This window comes from Scyliorhinus torazame, chromosome 3 (genome assembly GCF_047496885.1).
Source record: "Scyliorhinus torazame isolate Kashiwa2021f chromosome 3, sScyTor2.1, whole genome shotgun sequence".
NCBI classification, from domain to species: Eukaryota; Metazoa; Chordata; class Chondrichthyes; order Carcharhiniformes; family Scyliorhinidae; genus Scyliorhinus; species Scyliorhinus torazame.
The window spans coordinates 129,218,622-129,245,888 of NC_092709.1; the positions used below are offsets into that span (position 1 = coordinate 129,218,622).

The following is a 27,267-nucleotide window of genomic DNA, read 5'->3' on the forward strand; positions in this document are numbered from 1 at the left end:
ATCCAGATTAATGGCACCTTGGCACTGCCACAGTGCCCAGGTGGCACTGCCAAGTAGGCAGGAACACTGCCAGGGTGCCAGTGCCAGGATGCTCAGGTGGCATTGTCAAGGGTTTGAGGGGGGCCATGACCATGAAAGGGAGGATGGAGGGGTATGACGGGGGGGGGGGGGGGGGGGGGGGGGATGAAAGGCAGGTATGAAGGGGCCTCATAAATGTTGGGGAGGCGGGGGGGTGTTAAGGGTTGAGGGCCTGGAAGGGGGGGATGCCCAAAAGGGAGGAAAGGAGGCCTGCAATGGAGGAGGGCCCAGCGACCCAATAGCGGGACGCCCTCACTTTGGGGGTGTGTGTAATGCCCATGTGTGCAGGGGGTGGCATTGCCCATGGTGGGGGTTGTGAGGGACCCTCAAGCTCACTTAGAGATTGTGGCACCCTTTCAAATTGGCGGCCCAATCTCTAGGGAGCCAGTCTCACCAGTGAGTTCAACTCTGCAGTATTGAAAAAATATCATGGCTTGGCCAGGGAGAAGCTCTCCGAGGCCCCAAAAAATGACTTAACTGTGATTGAATAGCAGTGTGGATCTTACCCAAAAAGCCAGCGAGAAACATCCTGCTAAACTCACCCAAAATATAAATTTTCTGGTTGAATCACGCCAGTTAACTGTTTCCCTCTCCACAGAAGCTGCCTTACCTGCTGAGAGTTTCCAGCATTATCTATCTTTATTTCTAATTTCTAGAATCTGCAGTATTTTACTTTTGCCTAATTATATGAGTTCACCTGTCCTATTGGAGAGAGTGAAAATATGACCTAGAAATCCTCAAAAGTGGAACTGCAGAAATTGCTTGAACATGGTGACATCACAATTTCCTCAGCTTGTAAGCTTCTTGCAACAAAATATATCCAGCTCGTTTTAATACATGGGCTCTCTTTTGCACAAAACGTACGCAACAAAGACTTAACTTGTTGTTTAGGGGCGTGATCCAATGGCCACGCAGCGCCCAAAAGGCAGCGTGCTGCGGCGCAGCTTGGCCCATAGAAGCCAGGAGACCCCGCTCCCGGGATCTACCCAGCTTGCAACGCCTCGCAAGATTTAACGAGCTGTGTAGGTGTTGGGGGGAATTGGGGACCTCCCATAATGCATTGGGACTTGGGGTGGGGGTCGGGGGTTGTGTCAGGGGGCATCAGAGATTGGGACACCATTTTGATTTCTCGCTACACTGGAGTTCCAGTGAGCAGAGCTCCTCGGTGTAGAAAATAGGGCTATGTGCAGCCTTGACCATGCATTCCTTGCTGCGGTGCCTTATTTAATGCAAGTGCCATTTTATAGCCATGTATTTCTCGGCGCTGCGAGCGCTGGGAAACACGCAGCTAAATGTGCTCACTATGGGATTTTATTCCCATTTGGTTGAATTGCGTCCCCGGTGTTTGATGCAATTTTGTAGCATTAATGCAGCACTTCCATGATATGTACACTGTGATCATTTGAAATGTGCATTAAAAGTAATTCTGACATTGACAATGTTAATTGAATGAAGATACACAACTCAGGAACGCAGCAGATAAGGAAATGTTGGTAGCATGCAATTTCTGTTTCAAACAAGTTTCACTTTGATATGTTAATGTTATCATAATAAGTTGCTATACCTTAAACCATAAATTCATATATGACTTGTGAGAATCTCAACTAATTAGACACAAAGTTGCAGCATTACAATCGGTGACAAATTAAAGTTACATGTGAATCTTTTTTGAATGTTCCTGTTGTAACGTTGACGTCTCAAAGATAGAACACAATTTATTTTAGCTTTGGTACTGGGAACGCGCAGATAACTATGCCACTATTTTACATTAAACCAAGAGAATAACTAACTCAACTATGTGAATTCACCTATATTTGAGATGAAACATTGAATAGTTTTGTCAAGCTCAGTTTAGTTATTGGCAGATTGAATCAAGAAAATAAGAGGAAGCGACTAAATAGCAATCTGAATATTGCCAGTTTCACTTTCACCACGAACAAAACAATCCGAAAGAGTCATATAGTTGTATATAATTTCTGAGAGTTGTCGCCTTTATAAATTAGAGCATATTTTTTATCTCCATTGTATAACATAGTATGCAGCTAGTCAGATAGCATTGTACTGATTTTCGCCACAACTTTTTCATACTTAGTTTTGCAAGTATCTTTGCATTTTGGGCTTTTTATGTATTACTTTTCATTGATGGTTTTATAACTATTTGTAAATATGTAAACATTAATTGCACAAATATCTGAAAAGTAACTGGCTACAGCACTGAGATGGAAGGATTATTCAGGACAATGCTGGGAAATGTTGCATCATATTTGATTCATTATATACCCAGATCAAGTGCTTACTTAATGCTGTCTTTTCAAAATGGAACAATCAATATCTTAAATAAATAAAGACTCAGTTACTCACATCACACTGGAATGGCTTTTCTCCTGTATGGGTCCTCATATGTTCATCCAGGCCTCGTTTTTGACTAAAAGCCTTGTTACATTCTGAGCACTGGTAAGGTTTTTCCTGGGTGAAAAAAATGACAATGTGAAAAAGTGAAAGTAAGGCAAAACAGAAACCCAAAAATTGCTGGAGAGGAATTTGGTGCTGGGAACTTGGGTGTTTTTTCCCCTTTGAGTGGCCCGACAAGTGAAAAATCATCAACAAGGCTGGGAAAATCAAACTCTCCAGATTTTCTTATCATCACTCATCAGTAATTTAATAAAACAGTTATGTCTGCCATTGGAGGAATTTCTTCAGTTTATGCTGTCTGTGTAACACCGTAGATTAGATTAAACAGAAAAAAAGTTATCTACCTGTTTTGCACATGCACTTAATTAACTTGAAATTCTCAAGGAAATGCATATTTATTCATGGTTTCAAGTTCTACAGATTCAAAGTACAACTTTAAAAAAATGGCTTTCTTGTTAGCAGCATTGACACAGAAATTTGAAACAACAAAGGCACAAAGCTGCTCTAATATTGATCACATGACATTTAGAAACACTTTTATGCAATTACTAAATCTGTGCTATTTACTTCGGGCACAATCTAACCAAATTCGCTCGAAGTGTGGTAGTGAGCAGGAAATGCCGGGTGTTTCTGACAGCCGACCCAGCAAGGCCGTCAACGGTATCTAACATTAATTGTGTGGTGATATGCATCACTGTAAATACACAAGGGGTTAATGTAGATACACTAGGACTGAGTAAACACTAGAGGGAGCACCAGAGACATCATGACATGCAGACATACAGCTAATGAACACATAGAATAGGACTCGACTAATGGGCAGTCAAGACACCCAGAGGTGACACTACCACAAGGGGGTAATCCATATAAAAGGAGGGCACACATGCTCTATCTCTTTTCTACAGGCGACACTCAGAGAGACAGGGGCAGATCAGAAGCATCACACCCACCGCATGGATTAGAGCAGACTGGTTAGTTAGATTGAGTTACTATAGCAAGATTAACAGGAGAGTCGAACTCAAGTAGGAGAATTGTTAACTGTTCAATAAATGTGTTAAACCTATCTCCAAGTCTGAATCTTCCTTTGTCAAGTATACATCAGCTTAAATGAGTATGCCACCACCGTCACAGACTTCATCAGCAAATGTGTGGACGACTGCGTGCCAAAGAAAGCAGTACGTGCGTTCCCCAACCGGAAACCATGGCTCAATCGCAAGATTGACGCCCTACTGAAGGACAGATCTGAGTCAGACGACGCTGACCTATACAAGAAATCCAGGTACGACCTCCGCAAAGCCATCCGAGATGCCAAGAGAGAATATAAAACCAAGCTAGAGTCACAGACAGACTCTCGGCGGTTGTGGCAAGGACTAAACAACATAACGGGCTACAAAGCGAAGCTGAACAGTATCTCTGGCAGCAGCGCACCCCTCCCCGATGAACTCAATGCATTCTATGCTCGGTTCGAGCAGGTAACCAACAATCCGCTGTCGAGTGCCCCAGCAGCCCATAATTCACCCTTATCCACCATCACAGCTTCCGAAGTCAGATTGGCCTTCCTGAAAGTGAACCCTCGGAAGGCGACGGGCCCGGACGGGATCCCTGGTCATGCACTCAGAGCCTACGCGGACCAGCTGGCAGAGGTATTCGTGGACATCTTTAACCTGTCCCTACTCCACTCCGAGGTCCCCACCTGCTTCAAGAAGACCACCATCATACTGGTACCAAAGAAGAACCAGGCAACTTGCCTCAATGACTACCGACCAGTGGCCCTGACTTCAGTCGTAATGAAGGGCTTCGAGAGGTTGATCATGAAGCACATCACCTCCACACTCCCAGAACGCCTTGATCCACTGCAATTCGCAAACCGCTGCAACCGGTCCACATCAGACACCATTTCCCTGGCCCTACACTCATCGCTAGAGCATCTCGAAAACAAGGACTCCTACATTAGACTCCTATTTATTGACTACAGCTCTGCCTTCAACACCATAATCCCAGCCAAGCTCATATCAAAGCTCCAAAACCTAGGACTTGGCTCCCCATTCTGCAACTGAATCCTCGATTTTCTGACCAACAGACCACAATCAGTAAGAATGAACAACAACACCTCCTCCACAATAGTCCTCAACACCGGCGCCCCGCAAGGCTGCATACTTAGCCCCCTACTCTACTCCCTGTACACACACGACTGCGTGGCAAAACTTGGTTCCAACTCCATCTACAAGTATGCTGACGATACGACCATAGTGGGCCGGATCTCGAATAACGACGAGTCCGAATACAGGAGGGAGATAGAGAACCTAGTGGAGTGGTGTAGCGACAACAATCTCTCCCTCAATGCCAGCAAAACTAAAGAGCTGGTAATTGACTTCAGGAAGCAAAGTACTGTACATACCCCTGTCAGCATCAACGGGGCCGAGGTGGAGATGGTTAGCAGTTTCAAATTCCTAGGGGTGCACATCTCCAAAAATCTGTCCTGGTCCACCCACGTCGACGCTACCACCAAGAAAGCACAACAGCGCCTATACTTCCTCAGGAAACTAAGGAAATTTGGCATGTCCACATTAACCCTGACCAACTTTTACAGATGCACCATAGAAAACATCCTATCGGGCTGCATCACAGCCTGGTATGGCAACTGCTCAGCCCAGGACTGCAATAAACTTCAGAGAGTCGTGAACACCGCCCAGTCCATCACACGAACCTGCCTCCCATCCATTGACTCCATCTACACCTCCCGCTGCCTGGGGAAAGCGGGCAGCATAATCAAAGATCCCTCCCACCCGGCTTACTCACTCTTCCAACTTCTTCCATTGGGCAGGAGATACAGAAGTCTGAGAACATGCACGAACAGACTCAAAAACAGCTTCTTCCCCGCTGTTACCAGACTCCTAAATGACCCTCTTATGGACTGATTTCATTAACACTACACCCTGCATGCTTCATCCGATGCCAGTGCTTATGTCGTTACATTGTATATGTTGTGTTGCCCTATTATGTATTTTCTTTTATTCCCTTTTCTTCTCATGTACTTAATGATCTGTTGAGCTGCTCGCAGAAAAATACTTTTCACTGTACCTCGGTACACGTGACAATAAACAAATCCAATCCAATCCAATCCAATCCAATCCAAAGAAGCAGCTTATGTTACATGAAGAAGCAAACACAACAAATTGCCCCAGTTAACGAGGTCTCACTGGCTTTAAGCTGCAAATGACTATCCTTCCGGTTGATTCGTCGGGACTGTGCCCGCCAGCTCCCGATTTGCCAGAGCAAACCCCACACGGCATGCAGCCATGCCACCGAGCAGACCACTGCCGCGATTCAGGGATGTTGCCTTGGCCAGATTGTTGGAAGCGGTAAAGTCCAGACGGGTTACCCTGTTCCCCCCGAGGGACTTGGAGTGCCAGCCACAGGGCAGCCAATGTCGCCTGGGAGAAAGTGGCAGCGGCTGTCAGCATGGGGCGTGTGACCAGGAGGACCGCCACCCAGTGCCACAAGAAGCTAAATGACCTCCACAGGGCCGCACGGGTTAGTTAGCACTGGCCCCTTGGCACTAGTTCCACCCGTCATCCGCCTCCCAGTGATGACCAAATGCCTGGCCCCGCCCCGCCCAGCACCACACCATGCCCCAGCAACCCATGCTCAGCAGTGCCCAACTGCACCCCCCCTCCCTCCCCCCATGATGCATGACATGTGCGGCTCACAATTTCCTCTCTGTGACCCCGCAGGAGAAGTTGGCCCATAACAGATGGGAGAGGGCCAGATGAGCGTTGGGGTCCCAGACCTAAGGGTCATCATGCACTGCGAGGAACGGGCCCTGGAGGCTGCGGGGTGGCCGAGGACAGATTAGTCACTGACATCAAGATTGGCCCATGACGGAGAGATGAGTATCCACTGGCCCCACCCAGATGACCTGTCACGCGAGTGATGTTCATACCGGCATGTTGATCCGTTTCTCCCACTGACCACATTTCCATCCTCCCACAGGATCTCCATTCGGTGGTGCTGGCCCATCCGGGGTGGACCCCACCCCCCGCCCACGAGAACACCTCTGAGGAGAGCTCCGAGGATGCCACCACAATGCGTCACGGCTGTCATCCACAACCTCCACCAACACAGACACACGCACCTCGGTACATGAAAGTAGTGGGTCGACTTCTGGTGCACAATCTGCTGAGCACCACACAGTTGATGAAGCACATCAGGTTGAGGCAGAAACGTCCAGGGTAGACAGCACTCGGAGATTTGCTAGATCCCAGGACCTAGCTGAATCTCATGCAGGTGCTGAGCCTCTGGACTAGGCTATCCCGGAGCTGATGCAGTCGATAGGGTGATGCCATGAGATTCAGAGGGGGATGTCAACGACACTCCAGCAGGTCCACAGCCGATTGGAAGAATCCCAAAGGTTGCAGGCGCAGGAGATGGCGCCGACAATACATGACACTGAGGTGAACACTGCTGGGATGGCGATGGCAGTGGAGAGCCTGCAGCACAACTTCAGTACCATCAGTGGAGGTCTCCAAGGACACTTGGGTCTCATTATATCAGGTCTCCGCCTCAGTCTCCAGCCTCCGCACTGGCATCATTAGCCTGGTCCTCATTGGGTATCTCTTATCCCCAAGAGCCAACCGGTCATACTGGGTGTCCCTCAAAGGTGTCGGGGATCTCAGACCACCCCAGGATGTAGCTGTCGTGCATAATCCCGGGGAAGCATGCACTCACACGCATGATCCTCATGTGGTGGTCACGCACACAAGTTGGACATTCAGGGAATGGAACCCTTCCTGTTGACGAGGGGCTCTCCATGACACCCCGTGTGTGCAAAGCGACATGCGTGCCATCTATTACCCCCTGGACCTGAAGCACCCCAGCGATGGTGGAGAATCCTGCTGCCTGGGCAAACAGGGCATCCGTGAATTCACGGGTGCATTTGTGGGCTGTTGACTATGCCACACAAGACTCCACTCGAGCCCTGGAATGATCGTGAGGCGTAAAGGTTTAGGGCTGCGGTTACCTTGGCGGCCACTGGGAGTGGGTATCCCCCTACTACACATGGTGCCAAGTCCACAAGGACATGGCATAGGTGCCACATCGTCCCTTTGTTGAGACAAAGTCTCCTGCGGCACATTGTCCATCATCTGTTCGAAAGATCAGCGATGCCTGTAAAACTTGGGCTGTTGCCGGCCTCCTCCTCTGAGTCCTTCCCTGGCATGATGGGCAGCTGGGTCCTCAGGGTGTGGGGCTGACCCCAGTACATGGGCTGCCACCTCGAGCCTCTGTCGATGCTGCTGCCACAGCCTTCTCTGGCGCCTGGCCTGCCAGCAGCACTGCGAGGGCAGCTTCCGCATGGTCCAAGATATCATTCATCTCATGTAATATTTGTAAGGAATTGACTAGGGTTAGGGACAGTCATTCTCTTTTGGCTTCCAGTCTGGTACTCTGGTCCCCCATGGCTACCCCCTCACATCCCCTGCCACCCCTTAGGATGCCACCCAACATGCCCTGCACACGCACCGCCGGCCACAGAGGGAGCCCCCGGTCACCGGACCCCAGACCCTCTACCCCAGACATCCGCTGGTGACCTTTCCTGGACCAGATGCTGGTTCCCTTCTCAGTCCAAACACCCACCCTCTGGTTACAGGGATGTCCCCAGTGTTGAGGCCCAGCATTTGGGTGTTTGCTTCTGCCTCTGTGGTGGTGAAGCCTACAGAGTTCAGGCAAGGTGTCCAGGCCTCATGGCCTGGTTGGAATGCTAGGCAGTGACTCTCGCCTGCGACATGGCATGTCTACTCACGGGAGTCCATTTGGGAGCTGTGAAATTCTCGCATTACTAGGATTGCCAATTCCCTGTTAGCAATAGCCTTGAGTTGTGCGCCCAGAGGCTGCCATGGTCAGTGGAGGTTATGGGTGGTTGGTGGGACAGATAGGCAGTAGCCGCAGCTACCCTTGTTATGGGTGCAGGGGTGGCATGGCAGACTCATGAGTGCTGGAGCACCGAAATCCCCCTCCCCATCCCAACAGCCCAGGGGCGTCCTGCCCACAGATGGCGGTCCACTCCTCTGACCGAGCCAGTCTTCCCCCGGGATCTGTCCCCCCCATTCGTCTCCCCATCTTCCCCTCCCCCGTCCCCCTCTGGGGTCTCGTCTCCGAGCACTGAACCAGCAACCCCAGTGTCCCCGGGCTCACTGCCCGATTTCGAAGATGGCTACTCATCGCTTTAGATCACCACAGCAACCATTTTGCCAGCTTCACGTTTTTAAAAAGGTGGACTAATTGGCGCCTGCCTGACCACTTGCTGGGGAGGCGGCTATATCGCGCGAAGCCATTAAATAGGGGGTCGTTCCCATTAGCGGCATGGAGATTGGATCCAATTGGTGATTATCTCACTATGCCGCGGTGGGATCCTCATCTCACCTACGGGAGCGGGCCAGTTAGATCACGGGCCAGTTAGATCGCACAGAAACCACTTGCCAGAACACCAGAGATTGTACATATAATTACATGTTACAGGCAAGTTAGGTGTTCTTAAATGCAATTATTGTGGTACAGGTTACAAAGACCTTGCATTATCCTGGTGTGTGCCTGAGGTGCCAACAGAAACAGCAAAGGGGTTCCTCAAGATAATGAGGTCAACCTCTGAAATCAAAAGTCTATTTGTCAAAGGTGCTGCCAAAAATCATCCAGTCACTCAATTGAGAAAGGTTGAGAGTGGCTGAAACATTCAGATCTGGAATGAGCCATTTTCAGTCTAAATCTTGCAGGAGCAGGCTCCCTGCAAATTGGCTGTCCTGTTTATTGTATCACAACAGTGATTACATATCAAAGCACTTAGCTAGCTGAAAAGGCTCTGGAATGTCCCAAGATTGTTCAAGGTGCTATATGAATGCAAGTTATTTCTTTCTTTATTTGCAATGCGCTGGCCAGCGTGGATTAAAATACAGAGAAGTACCACTGGTTCCATCAGTTGCCTTTCGGGGTGGGAAGGGGATGCCTATGTGAAGACTTTAGGCAAAAGACTGCATTAAGACCCCAGCCATGTTAAATAGACTGCCAGCATTCATTATCTAAGCTCACAAATGACAACTTCTATATGATAGCAGAAGGCACCTGGGCAGGTGTGGACTCATACCCGGGTAAGGGGCAACAGGAGGCAAATGTAGAAAACTGGAAGAAAAAGAGAAACAGGTTGAAATGAAACAGATGCAAATACAAAGGCCTTAATTTAAAAAAATACTTTGCCCAAGGCATAACATTAAATTATGGAGCCACATGGTAAACCTGGAGCGTGCTGTGAATGCAGCACACTAAAACAAAAAATGTTATCCAGTAGCTCGATACTCCCTAGGGGCACATTATTTAGATATTAATATATGGATAAAGAGCCTAATTCTTACTGAATCATATTTAAACCGGTCTCTGATTTCCACAATGACTTTAAAGAAATGTAATTTCATGAAGTCTGCATAAACTATGAGGACATATGGAATTTTAAGCACAGTAAGACTTCCAGCATAAATAGCCACTTGATTTTTGGTTTAATAAATCATAAAGTAGTTGGTGTATTCAAGCAGGACAATAGCAAACATATTCGCATTGATTAATGACAATAATCTTCTTAGATAACATCAGAATAGCTATGTCGAAAAAACAAACAACCTGTTACAGATTGACACCAAAAATGCATGCTGTGCATGCTTAGTTAATCTTGGAATTAAAATTCTGTTTTGTTAACCTTCCTGTATTTGCCTCTATAGTGTTGAAGCAGAGTGATCTTGTGGTACAATGGTGGCAACCCTACCTCGTGCCTGAAGCTCCAAGTTCAAATCCAATTTCAAGGCCAAGGAAGGTATGTTCATTATGTGGCCAAACAGATTGGGCTGGATTTTCCAACCCCCGCATGTTGTGCCATGGGTGGAGACGGCATGCTCTTGGCCAGTGGCAGGATGTTCTGCTCTTGCCGCTGTCAACGGGATTTCCCGTTGTTCACATACTCCGCCGGCGAGCAATGTGCTGCGGAAAGTCGCGATCAGCAGGACTTGAAGATCCTGCATGTGGGAACGGCAGGAAAATCCCACCTGTTGATCCTTACCAATGACAGGTGGTAAGAGTGGGAAAGTTTCCTGGTCAGCTGTGCTGCAAAAGACATTAACAAACCAATGCAGTGCTTTTCCAAGTGTCATCCTGGCCCAATCCAATGGAAGTCCATGGTCGCCAATGCCCAAGGCATGGCACCTGAAGGAGGAGGATTGTTTGAATAGCTGATGCCATTATCTCCCCGATGTAGGCTGATCTGGCTGTGTTACAGACAGGGGAGAGATGGCAGGAATGGTTCCTCATTTTCCCACCTCTCAACTGACCAAACAAAAGACAAAAAATGTTTTAGTGCTATACTCTCGAGAACTGATAAATGACAGGTTTTCTTGTAAGTTGAAGCTCATGGAGGAGGGAACCAGTATTTCCTTCTATTCTGCAAAGCCGTTCAGTTTTTATGTTTTGGCTTACTTCCGGCGGTATTCTGCCTTTAATTCCTCTTGTGTAACAGGATTCACAGTTGTATGCGGGCTGATTGAGTACGGTCTGTACTCCAGTCTGTACTCTGCCTGTTACAAACAACTACAGGATCCAGCTGTCACATTTACACAATATGGAATTATGCAGTAAAAATCCAAAATGCAGACTTTGCTTTTTTTTTTTAAATAGACACTTTACGTTGAAACAAAATGGTGTTGAGAGGTCAGGTGATCTTTCCTTTCCCCTCAATCCTCATGAAACTACCCAGGATACTTGAGCTCACCTTCATGCTGGACAAGTCATTAAAATGCAAATAAACATCTGGCACATATCTTTGAGAAGTCATTGAAATGCAACGTTTCATTTCAGGGCTTTGATTGCACCTCGACTGGGGTGGAACAAGGGGAAATTGCAAATGGTCAGTGGAGCTTGCTAGGGGTCAGGGGGGAGGGGGGGGGGGAAAGGGGTTTGTGAGGGCCGGGGGGGTTGTGAGGGGTTGTGCAAGGCTCCTTGTCTAGTCCTTGCATCATTTTAATGCCTGTCCTGCTAGCTGGTTTGAAAATCACAGACTTTCAGGTATTGAACTGAACCCCTCAAACTGCTATTTGTACTGGCCCAGGCCTCTCCCTTGATGTTCTGTGGCAGGGTCCATGATGTCATTTTGGTCAACCTGACAAGTAACCAATCGGCTCTTCTAGAATTCCGGGACAAACCCCTGCTGTCGATTGGTGGAACCCTTCAGAAGCTTCTAGCCAAGCAGGCTGGCTCTCAGGTTTCAGTTTTGTTTCAGGACAGAGCTAAAGAAGGCATTCAGTTCTCTCTCCCTGAATGGGTGGAATTCTTTTGCTAACCCCAGTTGGAGGAGATGTTTTCTCCTCAGTGAGGCACGATCAATTGGACAAAGACGATAGTTGAATCCAACTGAGGCTTTATTGCTATCAGATGTGTGGCCTCCCACAGCAGCTGGCGAACTGGCTGCTGGCTGGAGGACACGCATATTTATACCCCGCCTCCTGGGCGGAGCCAGCAGGTAGGGACTACCGGCTAACCTGTAGTACAGGTCCTACCATACATCACCTAATACAGGTGCAACAGTGGTTTACCACATTCACCCCCTGTTAAAAATTGAGTCCGGCGAGGGTGGTGGATAACTATATACAACAATGAGTTAATCTTTACAAGATTTGAGCAAACAAATGTCCTTTGATATCCGGTGGACCGGTGAGAGGTTTAGCCGGTCCGAGGCCTTGATGTTCCTCTGGGAGCGACGCAGTGGTTTCGGCGATGTTGGTGCTGATCTGGTCGATGGTGACTCCGGGAGCGTGCCAAAATCCTCTTCGCCGTCGGATGTGGGCAGGGGGGGACGGATGGTCCTGGGGGGGGTTGCTGTTGGGAGCGACGGGGGCGGAACTGCTGGTGCCAGGTCCCTAAGGGAGACAGTATCCTGGTGGCCATCGAGGAATGCCACGTAGGCCTACTGGGGGTTTGCGTGGAGCAAGTGCACCCTCTCCACCAACGGGTCCGCCTTGTGGAGTCGGACGTGCTTACGGAGAAGCACAGTTCCCGGAGCTGCGAGCCAAGTCGGGAGTGACACCCTAGATGTGGACTTCCTGGGGAAGGCAAAAAGACGTTCATGGGCGTATTGTTAGTGGCAGTGCAGTGTAATGAGCGAATGGAGTGGAGTGCATCAGGGAGGACCTCCTGCCAGCGGGAGGCTGGGACGTTTCTGGACCGTAGGGCCAGCTGGGTGGCCCTCCATACCGTCCCATTCTCCCTTTCTACCTGTCCGTTTCCCCGGGGGTTATAGCTTGTCGTCCTGCTGGAGGCGATACCCCTGCTGAGGAGGAACTGACGCAGCTCATCACTCATGAATGAGGATCCCCTGTCACTGTAGGTGTAGGCGTGGAAAACGAACAGAGTGAAGATTGTGTTGAGGGCTTTAATGACGGTGGCAGACGTCACGTCGGTGCATGGGATGGCAAAGGGGAATCTGGAGTATTCGTCGATCACACTGAGAAAATGTGTGTGACGGTGGGTGGAGGGGAGGGGGCCTTTGAAGTCCACGCTGAAGCGTTCAAAGGGGCGGGAGGCCTTCACCAGGCACGCGCGGTCCAGCCGGTAGAAGTGCGGCTTGCACTCCGCACAGACCTGGCAGTCCCTGGTGATTGTCCTTACTTCATCGACGGAGTAGGGCACATATCGTGCCTTAATGAAATGGTACAACCGTGTGACTCCTGTGTGACAAAGGCTGTCGTGCAGGGCCCGGAGTCGGTCTACCTGTTCGCTGGCACATTTACCTCGTGATAGGGCATCTGGAGGTTCATTGAGTTTGCTGGCGCGATACATAATTATAGGTGGAGAGCTCGATTCTCCACCGCGGTTCATGCTGAACATGCACTTCTCCTTGTTGTAAGTGAGGTTTAGGAGAGTAGCGGTGTGGAGAAATTTAGCAAGGTTGGCGTTGTGGTCCTGCTGATCATGGCCGCAGATGGTGACGTTGTCGAGGTACGGAAAGGTGGCCCGCAACCCATACCGGTCGACCATTCGGTCCATCTCCCTTTGGAAGACTGAGACCCCGTTTGTGACGCCGAAGGGGACACTAAGGAAGTGGTATAGGCGGCTGTCTGCCTTGAAGGCGGTGTATGGACGGCCCGATTTATGGATGGGGAGCTGATGGTAGGCGGATTTCAGGTCTACCGTTGAGAAGACCTGGTACTGCGCAATCTGGTTAACCATGTCAGATATGCGTGGGAGGGGCTGCGTGTGCCGGTTGATGGTCTGGCTGTCGTGCACGACCATTCGGTGTTTCTCCCCAGTTTTAACTACTACCGCTTGAGCTCTCCAGGGGCTGTTGCTGGCCTCGATGGTGCCTTCCCGAAGCAGCCGCTGGACTTTGGACTTGAGGAAGGTCTTGTCCTGGGTGCTGTACCGTCTGCTCCTGGTGGCGACGGGTTTGCAATCTGCAGCTAGATTGGCAATGAGGGATGGTGGGTCGACCTTTAGGGTCGCGAGGCCGCACACAGTAAGAGGTGGTAAGGGCCCGCCGAATTTCAGAGTTAGGCTCTGGAGGTTGCACTGGAAGTCCAGGCCGAGGATTACTGCAGCGCAGAGGTTAGGGAGGACGTAGAGGCGGAAGCCGCTGAATTCTACGCCCTGGACTGTGAGCGTGACCGTACAGTACCCCGGATCGCTACGCAATGGGATCCGGAGGCCGAGATTTTTTGGTTGGCGGGGTGTATCGTGAGGGAGCAGCGCCTTACTGTATCTGGGTGTATAAAGCTTTCGGTGCTCCCGGAGTCCAGCAGGCAGGTTACATGTCCATCGACTTTCACGCTGGTGGATGCGTTGGTCAGGTTATGCGGACGAGATTGGTCAATTGACATGGAGGCGAGTCTTGGTTGGTCGTCGGGTAATGGGGAGGCTGGTGAGCCCGGGTCCTGGAATGCTGGTGGTGCCCATGTGCTGAGGGGTAGACAAGATGGCGGCGCCCGAAGATCTTGAGGGTTACAAAATGGTGGCGCCCATGGAACGCACGTTACGGGGGTGGAACAAGATGGCGGCACCCATGGAGCGCACGAGTTGCCGGAGGGGAAGATGGCGGCGTGGTCTGAGAGGGGGGGGATGACGGCGCCCATTGTCCGTGACCGAGGGGCGTGAGGGCGATAGCGGCTACTGAGCTGGCCTGGCACAACACCGCGAAGTGGCCCTTCTTCCCGCAGGCTTTACAAAGGGCAGCGCAGGCCGGGCAGCGTTGGCAGGGGTGCTTCTGTTGGCCGCAAAAATAGCATCGGGGGCCCCCGGGGTTTGCTGGCTGGCATGCAGCGTAGGCGTATTGGGTGGGCAGCCCCCCCCCCCCCCCCTTCTGGGGCGGCTGTCTGTGGGGTCCATGAAGCGTAGGAGGGGTGGGCCGCGCGGCTGGGGGTGTAGGACTGGATCTTGCGCAGAGCGACCGGCATGGAGAGCGGCAGCGTTTTAGTCTCAGCGAGGTCGCGCGTGGCCCCTTCTAGAGTCGCTGGCGTATGAGATCTGACCCAATTCCAGTCACAAAAGCGTCCCGCATAAGGAGGTCTGAGTGTTCCGTGGCTGTAACGGCCTGACAGTCACAGTCCCGGACTAGTGGGATTAGGGCCCGCCAGGGAGTTGAGAGCGAGAGGCTAGTGCGTGCCTGGCGAAGAGCGTGTTCGTTTTCTGTGCGTTGTTGTCCTTGAGTCGAGCCATGGCTTTGGCGTAGTTCGGCACGTCCTGAATTAACGGAAAGACTTTGGAGCTCAACCTGGAATATAAAATCTGAATCTTCTGAGCCTCCGGTACAGGGGTTGTGCCGCGTTGATATACGCTTCTAAGTAAGCTAGCCAGTGCTGGAAGTCCTTTCTGACATCGCTTGCGTGCGGATCCAGCTGCAGGCGATCCGGCTTGATACGGAGGTCCATCCTTAGAAACTGATAGCAATAAATTGAAGCATGATCAATTGGACAAAGACGATAGTTGAATCCAACTGAGGCTTTATTGCTATCAGATGTGTGACCTCCCACAGCAGCTGGCGAAATGGTTGCTGGCTGGAGGCCATGCATATTTATACCCCGCCTCCTGGGCGGAGGCAGCAGGCAGGGACTACCGGCGAACGTGTAGTACAGGTCCTACCGTACATCACCTAATACAGGTGCAAAGGTGGTTTACCACACTCAGCTGGGCTGGTATGCATTGTGGTAGTCACCACTGTTGTATTGTATATACTGCATACGAGGGGTGTTACGGTAAGGCCCCTGTACTACAGGTACGGGGGTAGATCCCTGCCTGGTGGCTCCGCCCAGTAGACGGAGTATAAATGTGTGGGCTCTCCGAGCTGCAGCCATTTAAGCAGCAGCTGCGGGAGGCTACACATCTCTGCGTAATAAAGCCTCGATTACACTCTACTCTCGTCTCGTCGTAATTGATAGTGCATCAATTTATTACGCAGAGATTCTACAACGATGGATCTCCGCATCAAGCCTGATCGCCTGCACATGCATCCTCAAGCAGACAACGCCAAGTCAGCCTTTGCACATTGGCTAGCTTGCTTTGAAGCATATATTGGATCTGCAACAGACCCACCCTCAGAGGCACAGAATCTCCAGATCCTTTACACGCGGCTGAGCTCCGATATCTTTCCCCTCATCCGGGACGCGCCGACCTACGCTGAGGCCATGGAGCTACTGAAGGAGAACCACACTCAGCAGACCAACAAAATCTACGCCAGGCACCTCCTGTACAAGCGGCATCAACTCCCCGGTGAGTCTGTGGAAGATTTCTGGCGTGCCCTGCACGCCCTGGTGAGAGACTGCGATCGCCAGGCCATTGAACATTCTGACCTGCTAGTTAGAGACGCGTTCGTTACAGGCATAGGGTCGGCCTACATCCGTCAGTGCCTCTTAGAAGGGGCAACCCTCGACCTCGCAGTGACCAAGAAACTAGCGATCTCGCTCACAGTCGCCTCACAAAATGTACTGGCGTATGCCCCCGACTGCATGGCCCACCCCTCCTTTGCATTGTGGACCCCGCCAGCGAACACCCCCAGCGACCGCCCCCAGCCAACCCCAGGCCTGTGCTGCGCGGCAGCCAGCCAACCCTGGGGGACCCAAGTGCTACTTCTGCAAACAGACAAAACACCCCCGGCAACGCTGCCCGGCGCTGAGCGCGCTCTGCAAGGCCTGCGGGAAGAAAGGACATTTCGCTGCTGTGTGCCAGGCCTGCTCGATCGCCGCTATTGTCCCTGCATTGCCCATGTGCGCCCGTGGGCGCCGCCATCTTCCTCGCCTCAGACCACATGCGGCCCGTGGGCGCCGTCATCTTACTCGCCTCACAACACGTGCGGCCCGTGGGTGCCGCCATCTTGCTCGCCTCACAACAGGTGCGGCCCGTGGATGCCACCATCTTGCCTGCCTCAGACACGTGCGGCCCGTGGGCGCCGCCATCTTCCCTGCCTCAGGACCCCAGCTCGTCGGGCACCTCATCGGGCCGCTCATCACCTGCAACCGCCGCCGACCAGCCACTCTCGCCTCCATCACGATCGACCAGTCCCGACCGCACAACCTCGCGACCGCATTGACGGCAGTGAAGGGCGACAGGCACAAGATATCCTACCTTTGGGATTCTGGGAGCACTGAGAGCTTCATCCACCCCGACATGGTAAGGCACTGCTCCCTCACGGTACACCCCATTAACCAGAAAATCTCCCTGGCCTCCGGATCCCACTCAGTGACGATCCTGGGGTACTGCACCGCTGCCCTCACCATCCAGGGCGTAGAATTCAGCGGGTTCCGGCTCTCCGTCCTCCCCGACCTCTGCACTATCTTGCTACATGGCCTGGACTTCCAGTGCAACCTCCAGAGCCTAACCCTGAAATTTGGCGGGCCCCTACCACCCCTTACTGTCTGCGGTCTCACGAACCTTAAGGTCGACCCGCCTTCCCACTTTGCGAACCTCACCCCGGATTGCAAACCCGTCGCACCAGAAGCAGATGGTACAGTGCCCAGGACAGGACCTTCATCAGGTCTGAGGTCCAGCGGCTGCTATGGGAAGGTATTATCGAGGCCAGCAACAGCCCATGGAGAGTCTAAGTGGTAGTTGTGAAAACTGGGGAGAAAAACAGGATGGTCGTTGACTACAGTCAGACCATCAATCGGTACATGCAGCTCAACGCGTACCCCCTCCCACGCATATGGGATATGGTCAATCAGATTGCACAGTACCGGGTCTTCTCGACAGTGGACCGAAAATCTGCCTACCACCAGCTCCCCATTCGCAAGGCGGACCGCCCGTACACCGCATTTGAAGTGGACGGCCGCTTTTACCACTTCCTTCGGGTTCCCTTTGGCGTCAATAACGAGGTCTCGGTCTTCCAACGGGAAATGGACCAAATGGTTGATTGGTACGGACTGCGGGCCACCTTCCTGTACTTGGATAACGTCACCATCTGCGGCCACTGTAGCCACCTGGGTTGGCCAATTCCCGACGTAAAATGGAGAACAGCAAAGGCTGAAGGGAAATTCAGCCAACACAGGCAGAAACTAGCAGGCGCAAGTTACTGTGTATTAGACTCTGCAAAAGCCCAGACAGCATCGATACCAGCAACCATCGGCATAATAATGCAGCAGCCATCTACATACTAATGAGCGATCCCCGGGAACAATCAAAACATCTATGGAAAACAAGGCCAAGCCAGACTCCTCGACGCCAGCAGGAGCCAACACAAAAGAGGTTAACGGACACCTAAAGAACAAAGAACAAAGAACAAAGAAATGTACAGCACAGGAACAGGCCCTTCGGCCCTCCAAGCCCGCGCCGACCATACTGCCCGACTAAACTACAATCTTCTACACTTCCTGGGTCCGTATCCTTCTATTCCCATCCTATTCATATATTTGTCAAGATGCCCCTTAAATGTCCCTATCGTCCCTGCTTCCACTACCTCCTCCGGTAGCGAGTTCCAGGCACCCACTACCCTCTGCGTAAAAAACTTGCCTCGTACATCTACTCTAAACCTTGCCCCTCTCACCTTAAACCTATGCCCCCTAGTATTTGACCCCTCTACCCTGGGGAAAAGCCTCTGACTATCCACTCTGTCTATGCCCCTCATAATTTTGTAGACCTCTATCAGGTCGCCCCTCAACCTCCTTCGTTCCAGAGAGAACAAACCGAGTTTATTCAATCGCTCCTCATAGCTTATGCCCTCCATACCAGGCAACATTCTGGTAAATCTCTTCTGCACCCTCTCTAAAGCCTCCACATCCTTCTGGTAGTGTGGCGACCAGAATTGAACACTATACTCCAAGTGTGGCCTAACTAAGGTTCTATACAGCTGCAACATGACTTGCCAATTCTTATACTCAATGCCCCGTCCAATGAAGGCAAGCATGCCGTATGCCTTCTTGACTACCTTCTCCACCTGTGTTGCCCCTTTCAATGACCTGTGGACCTGTACTCCTAGATCTCTTTGACTTTCAATACTCTTGAGGGTTCTACCATTCACTGTATATTCCCTACCTGCATTAGCCCTTCCAAAATGCATTACCTCACATTTGTCCGGATTAAACTCCATCTGCCATCTCTCCGCCCAAGTCTCCAGACAATCTAAATCCTGCTGTATCCTCAGACAGTCCTCATCGCTATCCGCAATTCCACCAACCTTTGTGTCGTCTGCAAACTTACTAATCAGACCAGTTACATTTTCCTCCAAATCATTTATATATACTACAAACAGCAAAGGTCCCAGCACTGATCCCTGTGGAACACCACTGGTCACAGCCCTCCAATTAGAAAAGCATCCCTCCATTGCTACCCTTTGCCTTCTATTGCCTAGCCAGTTCTGAATCCACCTTGCCAGCTCACCCCTGATCCCGTGTGACTTCACCTTTTGTACTAGTCTACCATGAGGGACCTTGTCAAAGGCCTTACTGAAGTCCATGTAGACAACATCCACTGCCCTACCTGCATCAATCATCTTAGTGACCTCCTCGAAAAACTCTATCAAGTTAGTGAGACACGACCTCCCCTTCACAAAACCGTGCTGCCTCTCACTAATACGTCCATTTGCTTCCAAATGGGAGTAGATCCTGTCTCGAAGAATTCTCTCCAGTAATTTCCCTACCACTGAAGTAAGGCTCACCGGCCTGTAGTTCCCGGGATTATCCTTGCTACCCTTCTTAAACAGAGGAACAACATTGGCTATTCTCCAGTCCTCCGGGACATCCCCTGAAGACAGCGAGGATCCAAAGATTTCTGTCAAGGCCTCAGCAATTTCCTCTCCAGCCTCCTTCAGTATTCTGGGGTAGATCCCATCAGGCCCTGGGGACTTATCTACCTTAATATTTTTTAAGACACCCAACACCTCGTCTTTTTGGATCACAATGTGACCCAGGCTATCTACACCCCCTTCTCCAGACTCCACATCTACCAATTCCTTCTCTTTGGTGAATACTGATGCAAAGTATTCATTTAGTACCTCGCCCATTTCCTCTGGCTCCACACATAGATTCCCTTGCCTATCCTTCAGTGGGCCAACCCTTTCCCTGGCTACCCTCTTGCTTTTTATGTACGTGTAAAAAGCCTTGGGATTTTCCTTAACCCTATTTGCCAATGACTTTTCATGACCCCTTCTAGCCCTCCTGACTCCTTGCTTAAGTTCCTTCCTACTTTCCTTATATGCCACACAGGCTTCGTCTGTTCCCAGCCTTTTAGCCCTGACAAATGCCTCCTTTTTCTTTTTGACGAGGCCTACAATATCACTCGTCATCCAAGGTTCCCGAAAATTGCCGTATTTATCTTTCTTCCTCACAGGAACATGCCTGTCCTGTATTCCCTTCAACTGACACTTGAAAGCCTCCCACATGTCAGATGTTGATTTGCCCTCAAACATCCGCCCCCAATCTATGTTCTTCAGTTCCCGCCTAATATTGTCATAATTAGCCTTCCCCCAATTTAGCACATTCATCCTCGGACCACTCTTATCCTTGTCCACCAGTACTTTAAAACTTACTGAATTGTGGTCACTGTTACCGAAATGCTCCCCTACTGAAACATCTACCACCTGGCCGGGCTCATTCCCCAATACCAGGTCCAGTACCGCCCCTTCTCTAGTTGGACTGTTCACATATTGTTTTAAGAAGCCCTCCTGGATGCTCCTTACAAACTCCGCCCCGTCTAAGCCCCTGGCACTAAGTGAGTCCCAGTCAATATTGGGGAAGTTGAAGTCTCCCATCACCACAACCCTGTTGTTTTTACTCTTTTCCAAAATCTGTCTACCTATCTGCTCCTCTATCTCCCGCTGGCTGTTGGGAGGCCTGTAGTATACCCCCAACATTGTGACTGCACCCTTCTTATTCCTGATCTCTACCCATATAGCCTCACTGCCCTCTGAGGTGTCCTCTCGCAGTATAGCTGTGATATTCTCCCGAACAAGTAGCGCAACTCCGCCTCCCCTTTTACATCCCCCTCTATCCCGCCTGAAACATCTAAATCCTGGAACGTTTAGCTGCCAATCCTGCCCTTCCCTCAACCAGGTCTCTGTAATGGCAATAACATCATAGTTCCAAGTAGTAATCCAAGCTCTAAGTTCATCTGCCTTACCCGTAATGCTCCTTGCATTAAAACATATGCACTTCAGGCCACCAGACTCGCTGTGTTCAGCAACTTTTCCCCGTCTGCTCTGCCTCAGAGCCACACTGTCCCTATTCCCTAGTTCTCCCTCAATGCTCTCACCTTCTGACCTATTGCTCCCGTACCCACCCCCCTGCCATACTAGTTTAAACCCTCCCGTGTGACACTAGCAAACCTCGCGGCCAGGATATTTATGCCTCTCCGGTTTAGATGCAACCCGTCCATCTTATACAGGTCACACCTGCCCCGGAAGAGCTCCCAGTGGTCCAGAAAACGGAAACCCTCCCTCCTACACCAGCTGTTTAGCCACGTGTTTGTCTGCTCTATCTTCCTATTTCTAGCCTCACTGGCACGTGGCACAGGGAGTAATCCCGAGATTACAACCCTCGAGGTCCTGTCCTTTAACTTTCTGCCTAGCTCCCTGAACTCCTGCTGCAGGACCTCATGCCCCTTCCTGCCTATGTCGTTAGTACCAATATGTACAACGACCTCTGCCTGTTTGCCCTCCCCCTTCAGGATTCCCTCTACCCGTTCGGAGACATCCTGGACCCTGGCACCAGGGAGGCAACATACCATCCTGGAGTCTCTTTCACGCCCACAGAAGCGCCTATCTGTGCCCCTGACTATAGAGTCCCCTATAACTATTACTCTTCTGCGCTTTGACCCTCCCTTCTGAACATCAGAGCCAGCCGTGGTGCCACTGCTCTGGCTGCTGCTGTTTTCCCCTGATAGGCTATCCCCCCCGACAGTATCCAAAGGGGCGACAGTATTCAAAGACCGCCCAGCGATCAGGGAACCGCTCCAGCATTGGAGAAATCGAACCAAGCGATTGGAACAAAGTCCAATCACTTGGAACCAGGTACGGGGTCCGCCCCGAAGGGCAGGAAGCCCCTGGGGACTATAAAGTAAAGCCCCCAAGTTCAAATCGTCCTTCTTGACAGGGTCACTCAGCAACGCGAACCAACCCTTGACAGTGACCTGTCCAGCTGCCTCCAAAGAACGTAAGTCTCAAGTCAACGCTCGCTACACGCTCCTAGCTACTAGTCCATACCAGCTTCGAATCCCGCAGACTCAGAACCCGAACGAAAGGCCATTTGTTCCCCTGACCTGGTGGGCCAGTCCGAAGCTAAGTATAGGCCTGTTAGTTATAGAAATAGCTTAGAAAGTAGAGTTTATGCATGAGTAACGATTTACTGTGTATAATAAATGTGCTTTGATTTGAATCTTACTAATTGGTGTGTTGAGTTATTGATCATTACTTGAACTTGAACCTCGTGGCGGTATCATAAAGATACCTGGCGACTCTAGAGCAAAGGTTATAAAACAGAGTTAATTGAACCAACCAAAAGTTAGCAACACCACGACCAGCAGGACCACGATGCTAACCTTTCCAAATTCCTCCACACTGCTAAACTCCTCAACCTAACCTACAACAAGGAGAAGTGCGTGTTCAGCACGAACCGATTAGCCATCCTCGGCTATGTGGTCCAGAACGGAGTGCTGGGCCCGACCCTGATCGCATGTGCCCCCTCATGAAACTCCCCCTTCCCCACTGCCCCAAGGCCCTCAAACGATGCCTGGGGTTCTTCTCGTACTACGCCCAGTGAGTCCCTAACTATGCGGACAAGGCCCGCCCACTCATTCACTCCACCGTTTTCCCCCGACGGCCAAGGCTCACCAGTCCTTCAACCGTATCAATGCCGACATCCACGCGGTTGGTGAGACGCACCCCTTCCAAGTCAAGAGCGATGCATCAGACGTCACTCTAGCCGCCACCCTCAACCAGGCAGGCAGGCCCGTGGCATTCTTTTCCCGCACCCTCCATGCCTCCGAAATTCGGCACTCCTCCTTCGAAAAGGAGGCCTAAGCTATCGTTGAAGCTGTGCGGCATTGGAGACATTACCTGGCCGGCAGAAGATTCACTTTCCTCATGACCAACGGTCGGTTGCCTTCATGTTCAACAACACACAGCGGGGTAAGATCAAAAATGATAAGATCTTGAGGTGGAGGATTGAGCTCTCCACCTACAATTACGAGATTTTGTATCGCCCCGATAAGCTCCAGATTCCCTTTCGCCGTCCCATGCCCCAATATGACGTCTGCCACTGTCATCAAAGCCCTCAACACCATCGTCGCTCTGTTCGGTTTCCCCCACCTACGTCCACAGCGACCGGGGATCCTCATTTATGAGCGATGAGCTGCGCCAGTACCTGCTCAACAGGGGCATTGCCTCGAGCAGGACGACCAGCTACAACCCCCGGGGAAACGGGCATGTGGAGCGGGAGAATGGGACGGTCTGGAAGGCCGTCCAGCTGGCCCTAAGGTCCAAAAATCTCCCGGCCTCCCGCTGGCAGGAGGTCCTCCTCGACACACTTCACTTCATTCGGTCACTCCTTTGCACTGCAACTAACGAAACTCCCCATGAACGTCTCCTTGCCTTCACCAGGACGTCCACCTCTGGGGTTTCGCTCCCAACGTGGCTGGCAGTTCCAGGACCCGTTCTCCTCTGCAAGCACGTGGAGCTACACAAGGCGGACCCGTTGGTTGAGAGGGTACAGCTACTTCGCGCAAACTCGCAGTACGCGTACGTAGCGTATCCCGACGGTCGCCAAGACACAGTCTCCCTCAGGGACCTGGCACCAGCTGGGTTCCCCCCCCCCCCTGCCCCGGCACCACCCTCCTTCCCCCAGCGCACCCCACCACAGCCCCCATTCCAGGACGTTCCGTCCTCCCCTTGGTCCCACCCGGGGATGAAGATGAGGTCGACACGCTCCCAGAGTCACCGACGACCGAACCGACGCCAAAATCGCCACCAGAACTGCGGCGCTTGCAACGATGGATCAAGACGCCTGATCGTCTGAATTTGTAAACACCTGAATGTAAATAGTTTTCCACCCCCCCGCTGGACTCTTTTTTAACAGGTGGTGAATGTGGTAGTCACCACTGTTGTATTGTATATACTGCATACAAGGGGTGTTACGGTAAGGCCCCTGTACTACAGGTACGGGGGTAGATCCCTGCCTGCTGGCTCCGCCCAGTAGGCGGAGTATAAATGTGTGGGCTCGCCGAGCTGCAGTCATTTCGGCAACAGCTGTGGGAGGCTACACATCTCTGCGTAATAAAGCCTCGATTACTCTCATTTCGTTGTAATTGATAGTGCATCAAGCATTCTCTGTGATACTATTTCTCCAAGTCAGGGTTTTGTTTGGAGCTTCAGAGCTGAGCAGAATCTTTTTGAATCTCTCTCCCAGAAGGGTTGAAATTCTCTTAGCTGGAACTCCCTTCAGGTAACAGACCTAGTTAGTGAGCATTCAAAGTCTGAAGATAGAGCTGGGAGGGTGGAACTTTCCGGATTTCTCTTCCATAAGAGCATAAGACATAGGAACAGAATTAGGCCTCGTGGCCCATCGAGTCTGCTCCGCCATTCAATCATGGCTGATATATTCTCATCCCCATTCTCCTGCCTTCTCCCCATAACCCCTGATGTCCTTATTAATCAAGAACCTATCTATTTCTGTCTTAAAGACACTCAGTGAATTGGCGTCCACAGCTTTCTGAGGCAAAGAGTTCCACAGATTCACCACCCTCTGGCTGAAGAAATTCCTCCTCATCTCTGTTTTAAAGGATCAGGACCCGTTCTCCAGATGGTGTCTCTGGTTCTAGTTTTTCCTACAAGTGGAAACATCCTCTCCACGTCCACTCTATCCAGGCCTCGCAGTATCTTGTAAGTTTCAATAAGTTCCCCTCTCATCCTTCTAAACTCCAACGAGTACAGACCCAGAGTCCTCAAACGTTCCTCATTCGACAAGTTCTTCATTCCAGGGATCATTCTTGTGAACCTCCTCTGGACCCTTTCCAAGGCCAACACATCCTTCCTTAGATTTGGGGTCTGACCAGAGCCTTATACAGCCTTAGAAGTACACGCCTGGTCTTGTAATCTAGCCCTCTTGACATGAATGCTAACATTGCATGTGCCTTCTTAACTGCCGACTGAACCTGCACATTAACCTTAAGCGAATCGTGTATTTTATTGCCACTCTCCTAGTCTGTCAAAATCCTTCTGCAGCCCCCTGCTTCCTCAATATTATCTGTCCCTCTACAGGTCTTTGTATCATCTGCAAACTTAGCAACAGTGCCTTCAGTACCTTCTTCCAGATCATTAATGTATATTGTGAAAAGTTGTGGTCCCAGTACAGACCCCTGAGGCACACCACTAGTCACCGGCTGCCATCCTGAAAAAGACCCCTTTATCCCTACTCTCTGCCTTCTGCCAGTCAGCCAATCCTCTACCCATGCCATGATATTACCCTGAACACCATGAGCTCTTAACTTATTTAACAGTCTCCTATGTGACACCTTGTCAAAGGCCTTCTGGAAATCTAAATAAATCACGTCCACTGGTTCTCCTTTGTCTAACTTGCTTGTTACCTCCTCAAAGAACTCTAGCAGATTTGTCAGACACGACCTCCCTTTGACAAAGCCGTACTGACTCAGTCCTATTTTACCATGCACTTTGCGATCTCATCTTTAATAACAGACTCTAAAATCTTCCCAATGACCGAAGTCAGGCTAACCGGCCTATAATTTCCCGTCTTCTGCCTCCCTCCCTTCTTAAACAGTGGTGTTACATTAGCCACCTTCCAGTCCTCTGGGACCCTTCCTGCCTCCAGTGATTCCTGAAAGATCATCACTAATGCCTCCACAATTTCCTCAGCCAGCTCTTTTAGGATCCTGGGGTGTAGTCCATCCGGTCCAGGTGACTTATCCACATTCAGCCTTTGGGTTTCCCCAGAACCTTCTCCTCAGTAATGGTCACAGCACTCACCTCTGCTCCCCGGTTCTCCTGGAGCTCTGACATCCCACTGGTGTCTGCCACCGTGAAGACTGATGCAAAGTAACGATTCAGTTCGTCTGCCATTTCTTTGTTTCCTATTATTTCTTCTCCAGCCACATTTTCCAGTGGTCCAATGTCTATTTTTGCCTCTCTCTTACCTTTTATATATTGAAAAAATCTCTTCCGATCTTCCTTTATATTACTAGCTAGTTTGCACGCATACTTCACCTTCTCCCCCCTTATTGTTTTTTTAGTTGTCCTCTGCTCGCTTTTAAGGCTTCCCAATCCTCTGGTTTCCCAATAATCCTCGCAACTTTGTATGCTTTTTCGTTAGCCTTTATGCTGTCCTTGACATCCCTCGTCAGCCATGGCTGCCTTGTCCTCCCCTTAGCATGTTTCCTCCTCCTTTGGATGAATTTCTGTTGTGCCTCCCTAATAACCCCCAAAAACTCCTGCCATTGCAGTTCCACTGTCTTCCCTGCTAGACTCCTTCTCCAATCAACTCTGGCCAGCTCCTCCGTCATGTCTTTGTAGCTACCCTTATTTAATTGTAATATCGTTACATCTGATTGCAGCTTCTCCCTCTCAAACTGCAGGGTAAATTCTATCATATAGTGGCCACTGCTCCCTAAAGGTTCCTTCACCTTAAGTTCCCTAATCAAGTCTGCCTCATTACACATCACCAAATCCAGAATTGCCTGTTCCCCAGTAGGCTCTGTCACAAGTTGCTCCAAAAAGCCAACTCTTAGACATTCCACAAATTCAATTTCTTGGGATCCACTACCACCCTGATTTTCCCAGTCCACCTGCATATTGAAGTCCCCCATGATTATTGTTATATTGCCTTTTTTACATGCCTTTTCTATCTCCTGATTTATTTTCTGCCCCACATCCTGACTACTGCTAGGGGGCCTGTACATAACTCCCATCAGGGTCTTTTTACCTTTGCGATTCTTCAACTCTACCCACAGAGATTCTATGCCTTCTGATCCTATATCGCTCCTTGCTATCGATCCATTAAAGGAAGACCACTTGAAGGCCTCGTGAAAACTGTTGCCCTGATATTCTGCTTAACTGAGGCAAGCTGTTGGTGAGTCTGTTGAAGCTGACTACATATCAGAAACTGAGCAGACCTGAAGGGCATCTTCCAACGGTAAGGCTCAGCTCAACACAAGTTGAAGCGTGTCCCTAGAGGGGATCCTACAGTCTGAGAATTTGGCCCAGCTTGAAGATCCAAACCAACCGATGGTTCACCACCTCGCATTCTGAAGAGATCACCACCTACAAAGACT

The 27,267-nt window shown here is 50.6% G+C and overlaps 1 protein-coding gene across 4 annotated transcripts in view; it reads right to left on the reverse strand.

Annotated features, from left to right (window-relative positions):
- The window catches only part of prdm5 (PR domain containing 5), a 581,469-nt gene that overhangs the window by 17,914 nt on the left and 536,288 nt on the right, over window positions 1-27,267 (reverse strand). For all 4 annotated transcript variants that reach the window (XM_072496197.1, XM_072496195.1, XM_072496194.1 and 1 more), the window contains one exon: window positions 2,440-2,544. In XM_072496197.1, the coding sequence (XP_072352298.1) occupies window positions 2,440-2,544 (105 nt within the window). The remainder of the gene's footprint in view (window positions 1-2,439; window positions 2,545-27,267) is intronic.